At 48.8% G+C, this 19,107-nt stretch overlaps 1 protein-coding gene across 7 annotated transcripts in view; it reads right to left on the reverse strand.

The window, feature by feature from the left end:
• DYSF (dysferlin) overlaps positions 1–19,107 on the reverse strand; it is a 185,343-nt gene that overhangs the window by 33,296 nt on the left and 132,940 nt on the right. For 4 of the 7 annotated variants that reach the window (XM_082236250.1, XM_082236247.1, XM_082236248.1 and 1 more), the window contains 6 exons: positions 13,931–13,993; positions 6,983–7,081; positions 5,281–5,409; positions 4,130–4,285; positions 2,256–2,347; positions 1,286–1,456 (listed from right to left, as the gene is read on the reverse strand). In XM_082236250.1, the coding sequence (XP_082092376.1) occupies positions 1,286–1,456; positions 2,256–2,347; positions 4,130–4,285; positions 5,281–5,409; positions 6,983–7,081; positions 13,931–13,993 (710 nt within the window). The remainder of the gene's footprint in view (positions 1–1,285; positions 1,457–2,255; positions 2,348–4,129; positions 4,286–5,280; positions 5,410–6,982; positions 7,082–13,930; positions 13,994–19,107) is intronic. The other 3 variants (XM_082236251.1, XM_082236252.1, XM_082236249.1) reach the window with 1 other exon arrangement.

Raw genomic sequence — 19,107 nt, forward strand, 5'->3', positions numbered from 1 at the left:
AACCAGACTGGATAAACAGGGGGGGCTAGAAAAATGCAGTCTGTGCTGCTTATAGAAGTAGTGTGACTCATGAAGCACGTTGGCGATTAATATACACAGAACAATAATTATACATACTTTATCAACCTTCTGAGAAAAATAGAAAACATTCAACAAAGCCACAGAGACCTGCGAACTACCCAGCCTAAAACAAACTTGCAATGTCTGGTTTCAATAGATTTTTCAAATGCTTAACTCAGTCTTTTAGATAAGTTCATGAAGATACCAATGAAAGGTTGTTGTTGTTGTTGTTTAGTTGTTTAGTCGTGTCTGCCTCTTCGTGACCCCCTGGACCAGAGCACGCCAGGCACTCCTGTCTTCCACTGCCTCCCGCAGTTTGGTCACGCTCATGCTGGTAGCTTCGAGAACACTGTCCCACCATCTTGTCCTCTGTCGTCCCCTTCTCCTTGTGCCCTCCATCTTTCCCAACATCAGGGTCTTTTCCAGGGAGTCTTCTCTTCTCATGAGGTGGCCAAAGTCTTGGAGCCTCAGCTTCAGCATCTGTCCTTCCAGTGAGCACTCAGCGGTGATTTCCTTCAGAATGGAGAGGTTTGATCTCCTTGCAGTCCATGGGACTCTCAAGAGTCTCCTCCAGCACCATAATTCAAAAGCATCAATTCTTCAGTGATCAGCCTTCTTTATGGTCCAGCTCTCACTTCCATACATCACTACTGGGAAAACCATAGCTTTAATTATACGGACCTTTGTTGGCAAGGAGATGTCTCTGCTTTTTAAGATGCTGTCTAGGTTTGTCATTGCTTTCCTCCCAAGAAGCAGGCGTCTTTTAATTTCGTGACTGCTGTCACCACCTGCAATGATCATGGAGCCGAAGAAAGTAAAATCTCTCACTGCCTCCATTTCTTCCCCTTCTATTTGCCAGGAGGTGATGGGACCAGTGGCCATGATCCCAATGAAAGTTAAGTTCAGTGTTATTCACAATGCCGAGATAGATAGATAGTTGTCGTTGGTATCTTGTTGGTATCTTCATGAACTTATCTAAAAGACTGAGTTAAGCATTTGTAAAATCTATTGAAATCAGACATTATAAGTTCATTTTAGGCTGGGTAGTTCGCAAGTCTCTGTGGCTTTGCTGAATGTTTTGTATTTTTCTCAGAAGCTGGATAAACAGAGGGTCTTGAGGCCACCCGGAGGCCCAGGTCTCTCCTGTGGATATTCCCATGAATCCCCCTCCCCAAAAGAAGGGCACGGCCCCCCTGAGCTGCCTCGGTTTCCCCCAAGCACCCACATGCAGTAAGTCTGGGGCAGGCCACAGCGGGACCCAAATCTGGAGAGGAACCGGTTCTCGAGGTCCAGGGTGGTTTCCCCGATTTTCTCGTCTTTGGACAAGAGGTCGTAGTCGTAGAGGGTGACCTTCAGATCCTTCTCCAGGGGCAGAATGCACGTCAGCTCAAACATCCTATGGGGGGGAGGAAGGGTCAATGTTACTCAGGTGGACAGAGTCACTTTTGCTACACCTGCTTAGCAATGTGTTCTGTGAACCGCCCTGAGACCTCCAAGCATAGGGTGGTATATAAATTCAATTAATAATGATAATAATAATTAATTTTATTGATTGGTTGGTTGGTTGGTTGGTTGCTTGGTTACACACTGTATTGTTGATTGATTGGTTACAGTCCAGGGGTCAGCAAACTTTTTCAGCAGGGAGCCGGTCCACTGTCCCTCAGACCTTGCGGGGGGACAGACTATATTGGGGGAGGGATGAACGAATTCCTATGCCCCACAAATAACCCAGAGATGCATTTTAAATAAAAGCACACATTCTACTCATGTAAAAACACGCTGATTCCTGGACCATCCACAGGCCAGATTTAGAAGGTGATTGGGCCGCATCCGGCCCCCGGGCCTTAGTTTGCCTACCCATGAGTTACACATTTAGCAGAGCATGGGACTCTTTTTCAAAAAAATTAAATTTATTAACCAGGCCCTTTGGTTGACCTGCTTGACATCCTATGCCCTTTTGAAATGTGTCTCTTTTCGGGGAGTGGGGTGTTATTGGGTTGTTGTTTTTATTCTGACTATATATGTTGTGATCTTTTCTGTGGAACTCACTGAGATCTCTGGGCATAGGGCGGTATATAAACTCAAGAAATAAGAATAAGAGGTATTAAAGAAGGATTAAAGAGGGAACCTTTCCCTCTTCCCTTCAACACCCCCAGGTGTCTACATCTATGTCTGGCCTTGCATTCACCCCTTACTTTCCAAAGACGGGCTCCAGCGTGCAGGGAAGGTAATGATCCTGGTCATTGATGGATTTCTTCCCCACAGATATCTTGACATAAGGGTCACACTGCAGAGGAGAAAAGAAAGGTGGTCAGTCAAGGTGGGCTCTCTGCAGACCCAGGTAAGGTTACCTGGGCATGTCTAGCCAATGGAGAGATGCAAACAGAGGCAAATGAGGTCCCCACTTCCTGACCCCCAACAGAAGCCCCCCAAAGATACGTGCTTGTTGCTTGGTTTCATAAATTTTGTACAACGTTTGATAGTAAAAGAACCTCAAAGCACTTTACAAAAAGGAGGAGGAAAAATCAATAATATTATTGCTGGAAAAAATTAACAGCAATCATTTTAAACCTTCGGAAAATCAACAGTAAATGGAAAACAGCTTAAAACACACCCTGGCATTCTAGATATCTTATTTATTTATCTACTTGTCAAAATTTATATACCACCCTTTATGGATCTCAGGCCAGTTCACGACACAAGAATACAAGATAAAAACACAAAATGCGTAATAAAACAAACCAATACCCCCCTTTCCCATTACATGGGAAATAGGTCTTAGGGAGATGTTTAAATACTGTGTATTTATATACCGTGTGTGTGTGTGTGTGTGTGTGTGTGTGTGTGTAGGATTCTACCTTAGTTGTTTTTCACCCTTGGGTGCCATTGTTGGTCTCCAACTCCCATCATCCCAGCCAAGTAGTCCATGGTCAGGGATAATCCTCTTTAAAGCAAAAAACCAAAACTGCTAATAAAAAGTGGATGACAAGGAAAAGTGGAAGTTTTAAAAAACATATTGTTTCTTGTTAGGGCTGCCATATGTCCAGATTTCCCCAGACATTACCGGGATTTCAAAGGCAGAAGCAACTTCCGGGGGGAATTTCTGGAAGTTGGCGGTTTCTCCTGGATCTTAGGCAAATGAACCAAAAAATTGTGGGGTTTATGGCATTATTGTTAAAAAAATATATGTGATGGCCTGGGATTCGGACTCGGAGGCTGAACCTGAGGGATCCCAGCCTGCACAGGAGTCCCCGCCTCCAGAACCAGCTGAGCCGGGGCTGGGGCTTGAACCTGAAGGGCCCTCACCTGTGCTGGGTCCTCAGGTGCAGGCACCAGCTGAGTCTGCTCTGGCTCCGGAGGTGATGGAGGACCCATTGCCTGCAGGTGCTCCACTCTCAGCTCCGTCAGAAGAAGCTGAGGTTGCCTCTGGGTCCGATAACCCTCCAGCCTCTCCTGAGCTGCAGAGGCTCAGGGCAGAGAGGCGGAGGGAACTAAGTTCTCACAGGAGGAGTGCTCACCTTAAGGCCAGGAAAGGTGAGTCACCTGTGGGTCAGGGCCGCCCTATGCCTCAGGGCAGATAAAAGCCAGCCAGCCCCAATCCCAAGTTGCGGGAGCAACATTGTTGGTAGCCAGTTCCTGCCTGAACCCTGTCCTGCTTTCCTGCCGGAGCTCCTGTCCTGCCCTGGCTCCCTGCTTGCAAGCCTGTTCCTGACTTCACCCGGCTCCCTGCCCTGCACCCAGCTCCAGCTACTACGGACTGCCTCCATGTTGCACCTTTGACCACGGACCGGACTTGGACCTCGCCTCTCGGGTAACCCACGGGACCAGCACAAAAAAAGACTTTGGTGTTTACCTAAGAAAAGATCTTCTTAAAGAAAGCTCAACAACATTTGGGGTGTCCTGCTGGTTTTCCCTTTTTGAAACATGGCAACCCTATTTTGGGTAGCTATTGGGTTGTTGTTTTTATTTTTATTAGGTATTTTGTGGTTTTATATCTTGCTTTTATGCTGTAAACTGCCCTGAGACCCCCAGGGATCCGACCTGCCTGCCCATCCTCTCCCAGGCTTACCTTTCCGTTTGAGTCCTTTGGCTGCAGATCAAAGGCCCGGATGATGTAAACACGAACGAGGCATTCCTGGGGGCCTCTGGCTGGAAGCTGGTGGAACTGGCGAGGAGGAACTGCCACCGTGGGGTCATCCGGCAGAGGGTAGATCTTGAAGGCGCCCTGCAAGCCAAGTGGGGAGGGCCATTAGAGCCTGCCATCAGCAACTCCCTGCACCCTACAGTCAAGCTCAGCTGGGTCACAGCTTACAGAGCAGGACCCAGAGGGCTCACACTGTGAACCAGCCCATCTCTCGAGGAACGCAATGGCTGTGACCCTCAGGAAGGAAGGTGGCTCTGGCTAGGAGTCCATCTTGGTCCTGAACAGGGGCAGACCTACGTTTGGTGGGCCCTGAAACTTAAACTGTCATGGGGGCCCCTTTGCAACCAGCAACGAGGTGTGGGTATCCACGGTTATCTTCTTCCATGGGGTTGTTCCACGACGGGTGACCACGCCTTTGCAACATCTATGCTACATTGGGATTGTTGAAATATATACAATGAAAAATTAATCCATTTGACTCGAATCAATGTGACTCTACTAGACGCAACAAAATTAAGCAATGGGGTCTCTTCTGAGGCCCCTCTGGGATTAGGGGCCCGAAGCTTTGGCTTCGTTCATTTCATAGCATAATGCTGGTGGTCAACAAAAGAGGTTTAAAGACTCTCTCAAGGCAAATCTTTAAAAAATGCAGTATAAACACCAACAACTGGGAAACACTGGCCTGTGAGCGCTCCAGTTGGAGAACAGCCTTTACCAAAGGTGTTGTGGACTTCGAAGACACTCGAACTCAGGACGCAAGGGAGAAACATGCTAAGGGGAAGGCATGCTTGGCAAACCCTCACCATGATCAACTCCCACCGTGATCAACTCCCACCTCCCACTGTGGAAGGATGTGTGGATCCAGAATTGGCCTCCACAGTCACTTATGGACCCACTGTTAAGACTGTGTTTATGGAAGATAATTTTATTCAGCTATGAGGGATTGCTGAAGAAGAAGAAGAAGAAGAAGAAGAAGAAGAAGAAGAAGAAGAAGAAGAAGCAGCAGCAGCAGCAGCAGCAGCAGCAGCACAGCAATCGCCTCCAGGCCCTCCAGTATCTGAAAGAGGTTAGCAAACCTTGAATTCCCCCACAATGGTCGGGTCTTCATTCGAATCCTGAGTCTTGCCACGGTACAGCTTAAAGGTGTTGCAGAAATCCGAGAGACCCCCAAAGTCTTCTACGCTCTCCAACTCCGTTTCATAGACCTAAAGGAAGAAAAACGTGGGTTCAGTTTGTCCAGTTGGGAGGGGTCCCAAAGGACCAGGGACTCCGACTTGCCCCCCACTGCCTGCCTGTTGGTGGGGCGGGGAGTGCAGGAGGTAATCTTCACCCTCCAGAAGTCCCGGCCCCACTCGGTGCACCAGCACTCGCCCGGGAGTGGAGGGGGATAACAGCCCCTTCAGTATTGGGGTGGGGGGCTCAGACCCTTGCCCAGAAATACTTAGGGGGCTGGAGCTCCTTCTGCCCCCTATAGTTGGCGCTTCTGCAGAAGTCGTGTACCTCAACTCCCTGCAAAGTCATTCCCTGTTCAAGAATCCCTCAGAGATGGCCTCCAAGCTCTCTTGAGAAACCTCCAAAGTAGTCCATTCCACTGTTGAATGGCTCTTATCATCTGAAATTTATCCCTAATGTCTAGTCAGAAACCTCCTCACTGCAGGGCGTTGGACTAGATCAGGCATAGGCAAACTCGGTCCTCCAGATGTTTTGGGACTACAATTCCCTGGTCCTGACCACTGGTCCTGCTAGCTAGGGATGATGGCAGTTGTAGTCCCAAAACATCTGGAGGGCCAAGTTTGCCTATGCCTGGACTACACGATCCTCCAGGTCCCTTTCAACTCAACAATTCTATGGTTCTGTGGTTCTTTCTCATCATGGGGCTATCAGTTTGGGTCCTGCCCTCCAGAGCAAGAGAAAACAAGCTTGCTCCCTCTTCCATGTGACAGCCCTTGAGATAATTGAAGATGCCTATCCTATCTCCTCTCAGGCTCCCCTTTTCCAGGCTAAACATATCCAGCTCCTTCAACCATTCTTCATCAGGCTTCGTTTCCAGAGCCTTGATCGTCTTGGTCTCCCTCCTCTGTACACCTTCCAGCTTGTCCATATCCTTCTTCAACTGGGAGGCCTAGAACTGGACACAGGACTCCAGACTGGTTCTGACCAGAACAGAGTGGTCCTATGACTTCCCTTGATCTGGACACTAGACTTCTGTTGCTTCCGAGGAGCTGGTGAAGCTCAGAGTGGCCACTGTCCCAGGCACCTCCCTGGCTAAGTTTCAGTCTAACTTCACAGCCCCCTCCAGCTCGAGTCCCAGGTGCTGCAATTTCACCTCCTAAGCAACGACCACCATCCTTCCCCTCCCAAGGAAGGTCTTCCTCATGGCCCTTCACTTCATCAAATCTGGCCCTCTCTGGAAAAAGTTTGGACACCACTGATCTAAGGTTATTGATTTCGATTGCTGCTGCCCACCATCTAATGGCATAAACAAGAGGAAGGAACTCTTTTTTCATTAGTGATTGCTCTTTGTAAACTGAAGTAAGCAGCATATAAATTGTGTTACCTACATATATAACAATGGCACACTTTGCTATTACACTGCTTTTACAATTTGGTTTTGATGCTTTCGGATGCCCTTGCCATCCAGGAACCAATTTAACTGCATTGCTCAAATAACTGGAAAAATCCTTTCCTTTGCATAGTATTACCAGATGCTATTTGCTGAGGAATCGAGCTCTGGAGCTGTACTAATAAAGAACAAGAGGTCTCCCTCCAACCAGTTACCTTTAGCGTGTCAAAACCCTTTTCCAGGTATGAGCCGCATTTTTCCCGGTCGCCCGTGGAAGCGTAGAACTTGCTCCACCAATCGATGAACTCTTCTTCCTGAGAGAGGAGAAGCAACACTTCGTATCAAGAAATCCCGACAGCGATCGGCACCACCTGAGTGGCTCTCGGTTTGCACGATGGGTCTCCATCAACAGAGCTCAAGAATGCACGGCGCAAGTCATTGCAGCGAAACACAACTCTCTTATTAGAAAAACCAGCGGGGAGTTTCAGTGGCTTCTGAAAAGCTGGAGCCGCAGCTCAGTTCTGCTTCTAGAATGCCATGGGTTCAATCCCTTAAGAAAAGCCCGCTAGATCAGACCAATGGCCAATCTAGTCCAGCGTCCTGTTCTCGCAATGGCTAGCTGGATTCCCCAATGGAAAACCCACAAGAAAAAAGAGCAGATCTCCCCTCCTGCAGTTCCAGCAACTGGGATTCAGTTTGATGTATTTTTAATCTTTGTTGGAAGCCGCCCAGAGTGGCTGGGGAAACCCAGCCAGATGGGTGGGGTACAAATAATAAATTATTATTATTATTATTATTATTATTATTATTATTATTGCTGCCTCGAACTCAGAGCCACTCTGGCTATTAGCCTCCTTCATTTATTTCCCCAATTCTCTTTTCAAGGCATCTAAGTTGACGGCTACCCCGGTCTCCTGTGGCAAGGAGTTCCACAGTTTAACACTGTGCTGGTCGAATGAGTCCTTTCTTTGTATCTGCCCTGAACCTTTCAACTTGCCTAGTTAAGTAGGTAAAGAGGAAGCCGTTGGCCTGGCTCAGTAGAAGGCACACAGAAGGCTTCGTTTGAACTGGAGGGGGGGGGAGTTTGTAAAGAAATGTTATTTTATTTGGTAATGGCTACAATTCTCAAAGTCAACTGGAGCCAAGATGAAGGAGCAATTGGTAATTCGTGAAACATCCTTAAGCAAATAAATATCTCATTTTGGAATTCCGCAAAATTCCATCACACTAACCTCACGGAGAAGCCGGGATAATCGGGGTTTATGGAGTTTGACTGGGAGCCAGGCAGGCAGGCAGGCATCTTGAGAGTCCCTGTCTCAAAAAGGCATTGCGCTGGGACCCAGAACTCTCTCCCCCCCCCCCCAATACACTTCCTCCCCTCGTAGGAATATTGCATAAATCTCCCTTTTCGGCCATCCTTTTGCACTGCCTTTAAAAAAGAAAAAGGGAGGGGGGAGCTGCTTTCTAACCAAAATGCCTTTATTATGACATTCCACAGGTGCCGTGTTACAAAGAAAGCACTTTCAGTAATCTGACGATTTTACCTCTGGTCTCCTCTGCAGCCCCAAGACAAAGAAAGGGGTTAGAGGTTTCTGCTGATGTTGGGGCTGAGGTTACGGAGAATAACATGTTTTTTGTGTTTTTTAGGGGGGTGTTTTGGATGTGTGTATTTTTTTCTTTTTAAGCAAAACACCAGGAGACACAGCTGGAATGTTAACTGGAAAGGACACTGGCTGCTCAGTCGAAACAGGAAAGCCATGCCTGGCAAGAAAGGCTAAGAAGGGAGCTGGCTTAAGTGTCTTGCGAGGGACACAGAAGGCCCTGGATTGACATTGCATGGCATCCAGAAGGGACTTTTTACCATATGTGGTAGGATTGCAGTAAGATTAGAAAATTTTGGGAAATGATATATAATGAGTTGAAGAAAATGTTCCAATTAACATTGGTTGAAAAACCTGAAGCATTTTTGTTAGGGATTGTAGGGAAAGACCTGCCAAGGAAATTTAAAAATATCTTTATATATGCGACAACGGTGACAAGAGTCTTAATAGCACAAGGATGGAAGAAACCCCGACTAAAGAACAGAGGCAAGAGAAACTGAGGGACTATGTGGAACTGGCGAAATTGACGCACAAACTGCGGGACAAGGACAACTGTGACTTCAAAGAAGAATGGGAACCTTTTGCAAAGTATTTAAAGAAACAACAAACTGAATTGGACTCCTTGGCAGGTTTTGAATAAACATTCACAAATTTACTATTAATAACACATAGATAGATACCGGTAGGTTAAGGATTTTGACAATTTTATAATATGCAGAGAATTATAAGTATGGAAAAACCAGAGAGAGGAGCAGAGGGAAGTCTAGGGAGGGAGGGGAGGATGGGTTCTTTTTTGAGGGGGGGAAGTAGGGGGGAATTAAGGATTATATGTTCTATTGAAAAGCAATGACAAACCTAGACAGCATCTTAAAAAGCAGAGACATCACCTTGCCAACAAAGGTCCGTATAGTTAAAGCTCTGGTTTTCCCAGTAGTGATGTATGGAAGTGAGAGCTGGACCATAAAGAAGGCTGATTGCTGAAGAATGGATGCTTTTGAATTATGGCGTTAGAGGAGACTCTTGAGAGTCCCATGGACTGCAAGAAGATGGAAACCTCTCCATTCTGAAGGAAATCAGCCCTGAGTGCTCACTGGAAGGACAGATCCTGAAGCTGAGGCTCCAAGACTTTGGCCACCTCATGAGAAGAGAAGACTCCCTGGAAAAGACCCTGATGTTGGGAAAGAAGGAGGCCACAAGGAGAAGGGGACGACGGAGGACGAGATGGTGGGACAGTGTTCTGGAAGCTACCAGCATGAGTTTGACCAAACTGTGGGAGACAGTGGAAGACAGGAGTGCCTGGCGTGCTCTGGTACATGTTATGTACTGAGTTGAATAGGGTCCAGAATGCAGCAGTCTGATTGGTCCACAGGAGCCACCCAATCCAGCTCCAGGTGCAAGTGAATCCGCAACCTGATTGACCTACAGGTAACTCCCAGAATTAGCCAATCATGTGGGGCCCATTGTGTAAATAATGTATATAAAGCAGACATTCTGGGAGAACTTCCATTCCACCTCACCACTATGAGCTGAATAAAGAGCATGAAATCCACACTCGACTCCGAGTATATTACAAAAGCCATCCACTGCCTCCAGTGGCAGGGAGTTCCATGGTTTAACGATGTGCTGCATGAAGAAGTCCTTTCTTTTCCCTGTCCTGAGACTTCCGACACTGAGCTTGATTGCACGTCCACAAGTTCTAGCATTTGGGAGAGAGGGAAAGCAACTTCTCTCTAGCCCCTTTCCTCCTGCTGGGCATCATTTGAGAAACCTCTGTCCACTCCTCCCCATTTCGGTGGGGTCTGTGCAGGAGACCTTCCCAGTGAATTGGAGCCCCTAGGAAGTGGGAGGTTCCTGGGAGGTCTCGGGCTTCTGTGTGGCCTGGGCAAGCTGTTCCCTGCAAGGGTCCGGAGCCAGCCAACGCTCCCTAGAGCCTAGGCCTGGCAACCCAATCCTGAACTGGGTGTGGGGAGGCCCCGGCACGGCTGCGTTCATGGGAGGTGACCACAGGAATGCCAAGCTGGCAGGCCACCCCTTCCAAGAGTCTCGGGGCTGGGTATCAACTGTCAGGTTCAGCTGGAGATATCCGATCCCAGTGGCTCTTCCAGGGAAGGGTAACCAGATAGGCCATAAAATATGCGCCACGATTTGAGACTCGCAAGCGCAGCAAATAACCAATTACCCCAAATAGTTTACAGATTTCGGCTTGCATGTTTTCTGGCTCGTGTTTCGCGTGCTAACTTGTCGCTTAATGGCTTATTTGTATTAGAGGCAGCAGCAGAAGGCCTGGCTGGCTGCGAGGAGGCGACCCGACAGCTCTCCAAAGCGGCAGCTCTCTCCGCTGACAGGACGGAAGACTGCATCTCCTTCACGTGCCAATGTTGGCGATCCAATTTAACATTGCACTCTCTCCATCTACTTCCAATGCACTCGTGGCACATAGCATCCGGATGCTGGGATATTCGGGACAGAGAAAAGAACTTCTTCACGCAGCGCAGACTGTGGAACTCCCTCCCACAAGAGGCAGTGGCGGTCATGGTCAGGTCCACTTTAAAAGAGAATCGGACAAATTCACAGAGGAGGAGAGGGCTATCAAAAGCTCTTCTCTGCCTCCACAGTTGGAGGCGGCAATTCTTCTGAATGCCAGTTGCTGGAAAGGAGAGGAGAGTTGCTCTTGCGTTCGAATCCTGCCTGCAGATTTCCCTTTGGAGCGTGTAGCTGAGGTTGAATCCTGACAAGACAGAAGTACTGTTTTGGGGAGACAGGAGGCGGGCGGGTGTGGGGGACTCCCTGGTCCGGTATGGGGTCACTGTGCCCCTGAAGGACCAGGTGCGCAGCCTGGGAGTCATTTTGGACTCACAGCTGTCCATGGAGGCACAGGTCAAATCTGTGTCCAGGGCAGCTGTCTACCAGCTCCATCTGGGACTCAGGCTAAGACCCTCCCTGCCTGCAGACTGTCTGGCCAGCGTGGTGCATGCTCTAGTTATCTCTCACTTGGACTACTGCCATGCGCTCTCTGTGGGGCTACCTTTGAAGGTGACCCGGAAACTACAACTAATCCAGAATGCGGCAGCTAGACTGGTGACTGGGAGCGGCTGCCGGGACCACATAACACCGGTCCTGAAAGACCTACATTGGCTCCCAGTATGTTTCCGAGCATAATTAAAAGTGTTGGTGCTGACCTTGAAACCCTAAATGGCCTCAAAGGCCCAGTATACCTGAAGGAGCGTCTCCACCCCCATCGTTCCCCCTGGACACTGAGGTCCAGTGCTGAGGGCCTTCTGGCGGTTCCCTCCCTCCGAGAAGCCAAGTTACAGTGAACTAGGCAGAGGGCCTTCTCGGTGGTGGCACCTGCCCTGTGGAACGCCCTCCCACCAGATGTCAAAGAAAAAAACAACTACCAGATTTTTAGAAGACATCTGAAGGCAGCCCTGTTTAGGAAAGCTTTTAATGTTTAATAGGTTATTGTATTTTAATATTCTGTCGGAAGCTGCCCAAAGTGGCTGGAGAAACCCAGTCAGATGGGTGGGGTATAAATAATAAATTATTATTATTATTATTATTATTATTATTATTATTATTATTATTATTATTATTATTATTAGCCACTTTGAGAACAGGATGCTGGACTGCAGGGGCCATTGGCCTGATCCGGCAGGCTCATCTTGCGTATTCATTTGTGGAATTTCTTAAGTTTAGCCATTTCCTCAAGTCCCCCGGATGTGCGTTGGAAACCCTGCAAATTCCAATGGCAGAATTGCTTGTTTTGTGTGAATGGCCCCATCTGAGAAATGCAGCTACGTGGGTGTAAAGGGATCCATCCGGCTCACTGCAGGCATAAGCCCCCATCCATCCTGGGCAGTGTGTGTGTGTGTGTGTGTGTGTGTGTGTGTGTGTGTGTGTTGTACCGATGTGCAGTGACCCAGCTTCCTCAGGGACTATCTGCGACTTCCCGGCATGTACTGTACAAGTTAATTTGCAAACGGGGGGGGGGGGTGAGCAGTGAAACCAAATGCCATGTCATATCTCAAGTACACAGTGTTGCTTTTACATTTGTTTGCTAAGCAAATGAAACAGCAGAGATAAGGCTGCACAATTTTTTTTGTAATGGTAGCTGCTGAACCGAGATTAGGCTGAACCGGACATCATTACAGCCTGGCTGCTAGATCACAGCAGCTGCCAAGCTATCCCAGCATCCTGTTCTCCCAGAGGGCAGCCAGGGGAAAGTCCAAAGGCAGGAACTGGGAGCAACAGGAGCTCTCCCCACCTGACCCTGCACTGGGTTCCTCAGGATTAGTCCCTCTGGTAATTGCAGAAGCTGAACCAGGCACCTCTCCAGGTCTGAGACATCAACGTTCTCCCAAACCCTAAACCAGGGGTCAGCAAACTTTTTCAGCAGGGGGCCGGTCCGCTGCCCCTCAGACCTTGTGGCAGGCTGGACTATATTGGGGGGGGGGGAATGAATTCTATGCCCCACAAATAACCCAAGGATGCATTTTAAATAAAAGCACACATTCTACTCATGTAAAAACACATTGATTCCTGGACCGTCCGCAGGCCGGATTTAGAAGGCGATTGGGCCGCATCCAGCCCCCGGCCCTTAGTTTGCCTAAAGGTAAAGGTAACGAGACCCCTGACCATTAGGTCCAGTCGTGGCCGACTCTGGGGTTGCGGCGCTCATCTCGCTTTACTGGCTGAGGGAGCCGGCATACAGCTTCTGGGTCATGTGGCCAGCAGGACGAAGCCACTTCTGGCAAACCAGAGCAGCGCACGGAAACGCCGTTTACCTTCCCGCCAGAGCGGTACCTATTTATCTACTTGCACTTGGACATGCTTTTGAACTGCTAGGTTGCAGGAGCAGGGACCGAGCAATGGGAGCTCACCCTGTCGCACGGATTCGAACCACCAACCTTCTGATCGGCAAGTGCTAGGCTCTGTGGTTTAACCCACAGAGCCACCCGTGTCCCATAGCATTCAGTTAGGGTCCTCCTAAACTGGTTCTTGTTTTATGGTCCCTCCGTACTCTTGAGTGAAGCCTCCCAGATGGTGGGTTTTGCAGACTCTCGACCTCCAGGCCTTGCAGATGCAACAGCTGGGGTCTACACAGGAACAATTTCTATGTTCTTCATGCACTCCCAAGTTCTCAGCACCCACCAATCCTCACATCCCCCCAAAATCACTTGAGAGATGTGTAGAAGGAAAGGGAGTCCCTGAAGCCACGTCAAGGCATCCAGCTATTCCAACTTCATGACCCAATAACTTCCACCCAGCAAGGAATCCTGGGCTTTGCCTCAACTGAATAACCCAATTTTGCGGTTCCAATTTTCTATTTTTCCTTTAATATCAGGACAAATTTTGCAGGCATAAATAGAAGGCTGGGGTTTTCTCATCTTTCTGTGTAACCTGAGAAAACGTCAATCCGACACTCCCAGCCTCCAATTTGTGGCTGTTTCCACCACCTACCACACACCATTAAAAGAGAAAGAAAAGAAAACCCCGGGTTTGCAAAATAAAGCATAAAGCCGCCGAACCCAGTAATTAGGTGAGAAATGAAGGCATACATACATGGAGGTCAGCCCGGGAAGTTTGCGTGTTAATGAAAGCTGAGCTGGTCATGCCGTCCTCAGGCTACAAATTAAAAGCTTTGATTAGTGGCGGAGTTAGACAAGCACAAATCCAACACACAATGGCAGGCGCAAGGGTTGGCTTTTGTAAAACACAAACAAGGCATAGAAATACAACCTCCCTTATCCAAATGAGCACATGGGAAAGACCTCGAGTCCAAATAACTGGATCTCCAATAACTCAAGGACAAGCAAGGTGTGAGAAAAAATATCCATGCTGACTGGTTTTGTGAATACAGCAGCTGCCTTTGCACATAATGTTTCGCCAAGCCATGGTATCTCAGGAATGCCTGGCTGTGCAGGAGTTGATGGCACCTGCTTGGCTCCTCCTGGGCTTCACCACTAACACTCCTGCTTAGCCAAGACCCTTGGCTGTTGGGCTACAGCACATGGTTAGGAAACAGAAGCCTGAAGAACCGTCCCAGGGATCGTGATGACACGCGGAGAGCGCGCTGGATCAGGCCAAGGGCCCACCTAGTGGGCCTCAGGCACAAGAGCAGCAACTCTCCCCATCCCAACACCCACCCAGAAACTTGGATGCAGGAGCATCACAATAGAGCCAGAGCAGAGTCATCAATAGCCCTCTCCTCCTCCATGAATTTGCCCCATCCTCTGTTAAAGTCATCGAGGTTGGCGCTTCCTGGGGAAGTGAGTTCCATAGATTAACTGCAGACTGCAGGAAAGAGCACTTTCTTGTATCTATCCTGAACTTTGGATATCGAGCCTTGGCTTAGCCATTGTCTTGCCCTGAGCTAAAAAGCTGGGGGGGGGGAGCAAAGGGGGCCAGGATCTTCTATGGGAGGCAGCGCCTTCACATAGTCCTGAGATACTCTGGCTCTGTCAGGCCAGTGGGTGGTGGGAGAACTAATTTGAACACCCACAAAGGCAAGGAGGCAAGAGGGCCTCTGAGGTCTCTGTTTTCATTTGGGTCTGCAGATTTTATACCTTTAAAGCATTTCATGGTGTTGCTTTCAAAGTGCTGTTTGTTTGTTTGTTTGTTTGTTTGTTTGTTTGTTTGTTTGTTACAAACAACGGGTATCCAAACCATGGTCTCCCAGGTTCTAGTCTAGCACTCTATGCCACAGTGTGTTTCAATGCTCCACACCCCTTTGTTTATTCATTATAAGCTAGGGGTTTTTTTGGGGGGGGGTCATTTTGGACATCAGATGCACAGGATCCTAAATAAGGAGAACAACAGCCTGACCGCCTACTTACAAGGGCCAAATACCAGCTAAGACTGGGAAATTCAGGGTGAGTGGCAGCCCTGAACTAGAGAATGTGGGAACAGGGTAGGAACAGGAGCAAAGAAATTGGCTAGTCATAGGAAATTGAATCTCATTGCAGCCTCATTGCATCTAATGACGCTCAGATATGCACAACCCATGGAAACTTTAGATAAGCAATAACTTTCCTGTTGCAGAGATGTGGATAACCGAGGTTAATCAATGCAAAGAGCACAGCAAGCTTCCAGAGTTAATCAGGCAAAAGCAGACTGGGATTAAAATCCGAACTCCACCTTTTAGCCGCAGTTCCCCATCTGTAAAATGGGTATGTCTGTGGCCTATCTCACAGAATTGTTGCAAGATCAAGGACACAGCCCACTGGGAAGTGCTCCTGAGCAAGCCCTATGCAAATAGTGAGACTTGGCAATCTTCCATCCCTGGCTTTCCTCCTATTCTCTCTCTTCACTGTTAAAATTTAGACTCTTCCCTTACTTGACAAAGGGCTGCATACATTGATAGCACAGGTAGATTATGATAGTCACATTGCAAATCGCAACCATAATCATATTACGCTATAGGAGGGGTTTGCAATATCAGAGCAGTCGAGCAAAAGGGGGCAACAGTCCCCAATGATTCCACAATTGCCTTGCAGAAATATGAAATGATCATTATTAACACCGAATTATGAATCGCTTTCTAAACCACCATCTCAAGGCAACTTTCATATAAAAGAGTCGAAAACACAAACAACCAATTCGCTTAAGTACAAAAGTGCCTAAATACAAAGGTGCATCTTACAGAACCCCCAAATGTCCCTATTTTCCAGGGACAGTCCTGGATTTTCAGTAGCTGGATCAGTTTCTGAGTTCATCCTGGAATGTCCCGCTTTTCCTCAGGACGTCCCTCTTTTCACCAGAGAAATGTTGGAGGGAACAGAGTTATCTGGCCGAAGAGCCATCTGAAGGGAGTCCTGTATAGGAAAGTTTTTTTAATGTTTTATTATGTTTTTCTGTATGTTGGGAGCAGCCCAGAGTGCCTGGGGCAACCCAATCAGATGGACGGGGTATAAATAATAAGGTTGTTGTTCTTGTTCTTGTTGTTATTATGGAATAGGCTATTCACAGTGCTATTTTTCTAGAAAAAGAGGTGCCAGAACTCACCATGAACACCTCCTTTGTCCTCTGATATTGGTACTGACGCCCTCCTGAGAGGTTCTGGAACTGAGTTCCAGCTGAAAAGAAGCCCTGGGTGCTCCTATTTTCATCGGAGAAATGTTGGAGGATATGATCTTACCACCTCACCCAGAACCCCAAAAAACTCAGAAGCCCATGAGATGATTTGAGAGAGAGATGGGCAGAATGGAAAACTTTCCTCCAGACCCACGCACCATTCCAGCGCCCATCACCAGGGCAGTTTTTTTGTAGGTGCCAGAGAGCCCTGCTCCCCTGAGGCTTGGTGCTCCCAGTGCATCTCAACTCTGGAATCCCAGACACGAGCTTCTCATTTTATTTGCAAGGAAACTCTCAGTGCCTCTCCTACCTAAGCTCTGAACTCTCTCCCATCCCATCTTCCCTCTCTGTCTCCTGGCAAACGATCGCCTGGTGGGGAGAGGGGGCTGCACATGGATCTTGCGGCGCCGGTGGCGACAGGGTGTGGCAAACCCAAGTCCCTGTTTGCCCCTGACTCTGCGCCACATCTAAGCGGGATAAATCTTTGGCAATTTAAGCAGCAGCAGAAGGCCAGGGCCTTTGGCAGCAAGCAGGCAGAGAGCCCCTCCGGCAGCTCCAAATGAATTTAATTGGGAGCAGGCTTAAGGATGGGCAGCCGGGTGGAGCAATGGCAGGAGCAGCAGCAAACATCCTGGAGGTGGAATGCCACCCTGACGACAGACGTAGAAATGCCAAATTTGTGCCAAAGCTATATATAGGGCTTTAAAGGTTTAAACCTTTAAAGCCCTATACGGCCTAGGACCCTCGTACCTATGGGACCGCCTCTCCTGGTATGTCCCACGGAGGACCTTACGGTCTTCAAACAAAACCATCTTGGAGATCCCAGGACACAGGGAGGTTAGGCTGGCCTCAACTAGAGCCAGGGCCTTTTCGGCTGTGGCCGCGATCTGGTGGAACACTCTGTCACAAGAGATCAGGGCCCTGCGGGACTTGACATCTTTCCGCAGGGCCTGCAAGACAGAGCTGTCTGTCTAAACCTCTGCCCTGAGACAAAGTGAGCAACACAAGAACAGCCTCAGATTGAAGTCCACCTGGTGATCATCTTTGAAAGCCATCCAAGTTGGTGACCATCACAGACCCTCCTGGAAGCAAATCCCATACTTCCACCACACACTGAGGATTCCAATTGCCAGAAAGGGGCCCCTCCCAACCCTACAATTCTAAGTCCTTCCTTTTGCATCTCCTGAATCTTCTGAAGTTCAAAGGCGACGCAGCAGAAAACTCCTAGAGAACTGCCTGTTGGAAAGAGAACTGGGTTGCAACTTTCCACAGAAGGATCTGATCAGCTTCCACTTAAGCCTCATAGGTTATGGTCCTCTTAACGGAGACTGGGGGGGGGGGGAGAGAGATGCCACTTCAAAGGAAGCCACAGTGGAGTCCCAAGAGGCTTGCCAGACCCCAGTCGCTCACCATCTTCTCAGCTATAATACCAGGCAGAACCCCAGAGGAATGTGGGAGAGGACCCCTCCCCTTCTAAGTAAAAGGGTGTCAGTTGCACACACACACACACACACACACACACACACACACACACCCTTTCTGGCTGCCTGACGAAAGGGCGGCTGAAGGAGGGGAGCAGGGATTGTTTGTTTCCCCACAAATGGACAGGGATGAAGTCATAAGCAATTTCCACGTAATAAAGGCCACGTTGGCAGCTTCCATGTGCCGGGATATGGCATTGCGTGTGGAGAAGTGCTCAGGCAGAGCTCAGACTGAATGACTCTCTTCCCATCCACCAGATGGATCTGATCTGGTCCAGGAGAGAGCATGACTTGCCCCAGAAGGGAAGCCCTTCATCCACATGACATCACAAAATCTGGACGCGTTTGTTTGTTTGAAGTGCTGGTCTTTGAAGCCTAAAAGGTCCAGGTCTGGGGTATCTCAGGGCTGCCTCTGTCATCTCACCCTCTTTCTTCCTTATCTCCCAACTCTGCCTTTGACCTGCTCATTTTCTTCACATGCAGCTGCTGGGTGACCTTGGGCCAGTCACACTTCTTTGAAGTCTCTCAGCCCCACTCACCTCACAGAGTGTTTGTTGTGGGGGAGGAAGGGAAAGGAGAATGTGAGCTGCTTTGAGGCTCCTGAAGGGGAGTGAAAGGCGGGATATCAAATCCAAACTCCTCCTCCTCTTCTTCTTCTTCCTCTTCTTCTTCTTCTTCTCTACTTCCTGAGTCATGTTGCTGTGCGCTTGCTGGCCATCCAAGAACCCTCACATCAACACGTTCTTCAGAGTGGGCCCCTCAACACAACAGACCTTCCTCAATCATGGGGGGCATCCCAAGGCATCATCTGAGCCAGCCTGCCAGGCTGGTTATGCCCATCTCTGGCCTGGCCACGTAGCCCACAGGACAAGGCAGGACCATGGAGAGCTCCTGATCAGCAACCTGCTCTGAGAAGGATTGGAGGTGGCCTTTTCAGCCACTGCTTCCAGTCCCTCTCTCTAAGGCTCCCGAAGAACAGAGCCTCCTGGACAAGGCCAATGGCCCACCAGGCCTGGAATCCTCTTCTAGTATTATGAAAGGGTGGGGTAGCTTTTCTCAAGGCACTTTCCTCATGACATGCCCCACTTTTGAAGGAACGGAGCCTCTTCAAGGCCATGGGCCTGACCTTCTGCACCCGTTAGCCTCCAATCTGGTGCACTCCCTGTGCCGTTCCATCAGGACAGC

This window comes from Podarcis vaucheri (genome assembly GCF_965113315.1).
Source record: "Podarcis vaucheri genome assembly, chromosome: 9".
Taxonomy (NCBI): Eukaryota; Metazoa; Chordata; class Lepidosauria; order Squamata; family Lacertidae; genus Podarcis; species Podarcis vaucheri.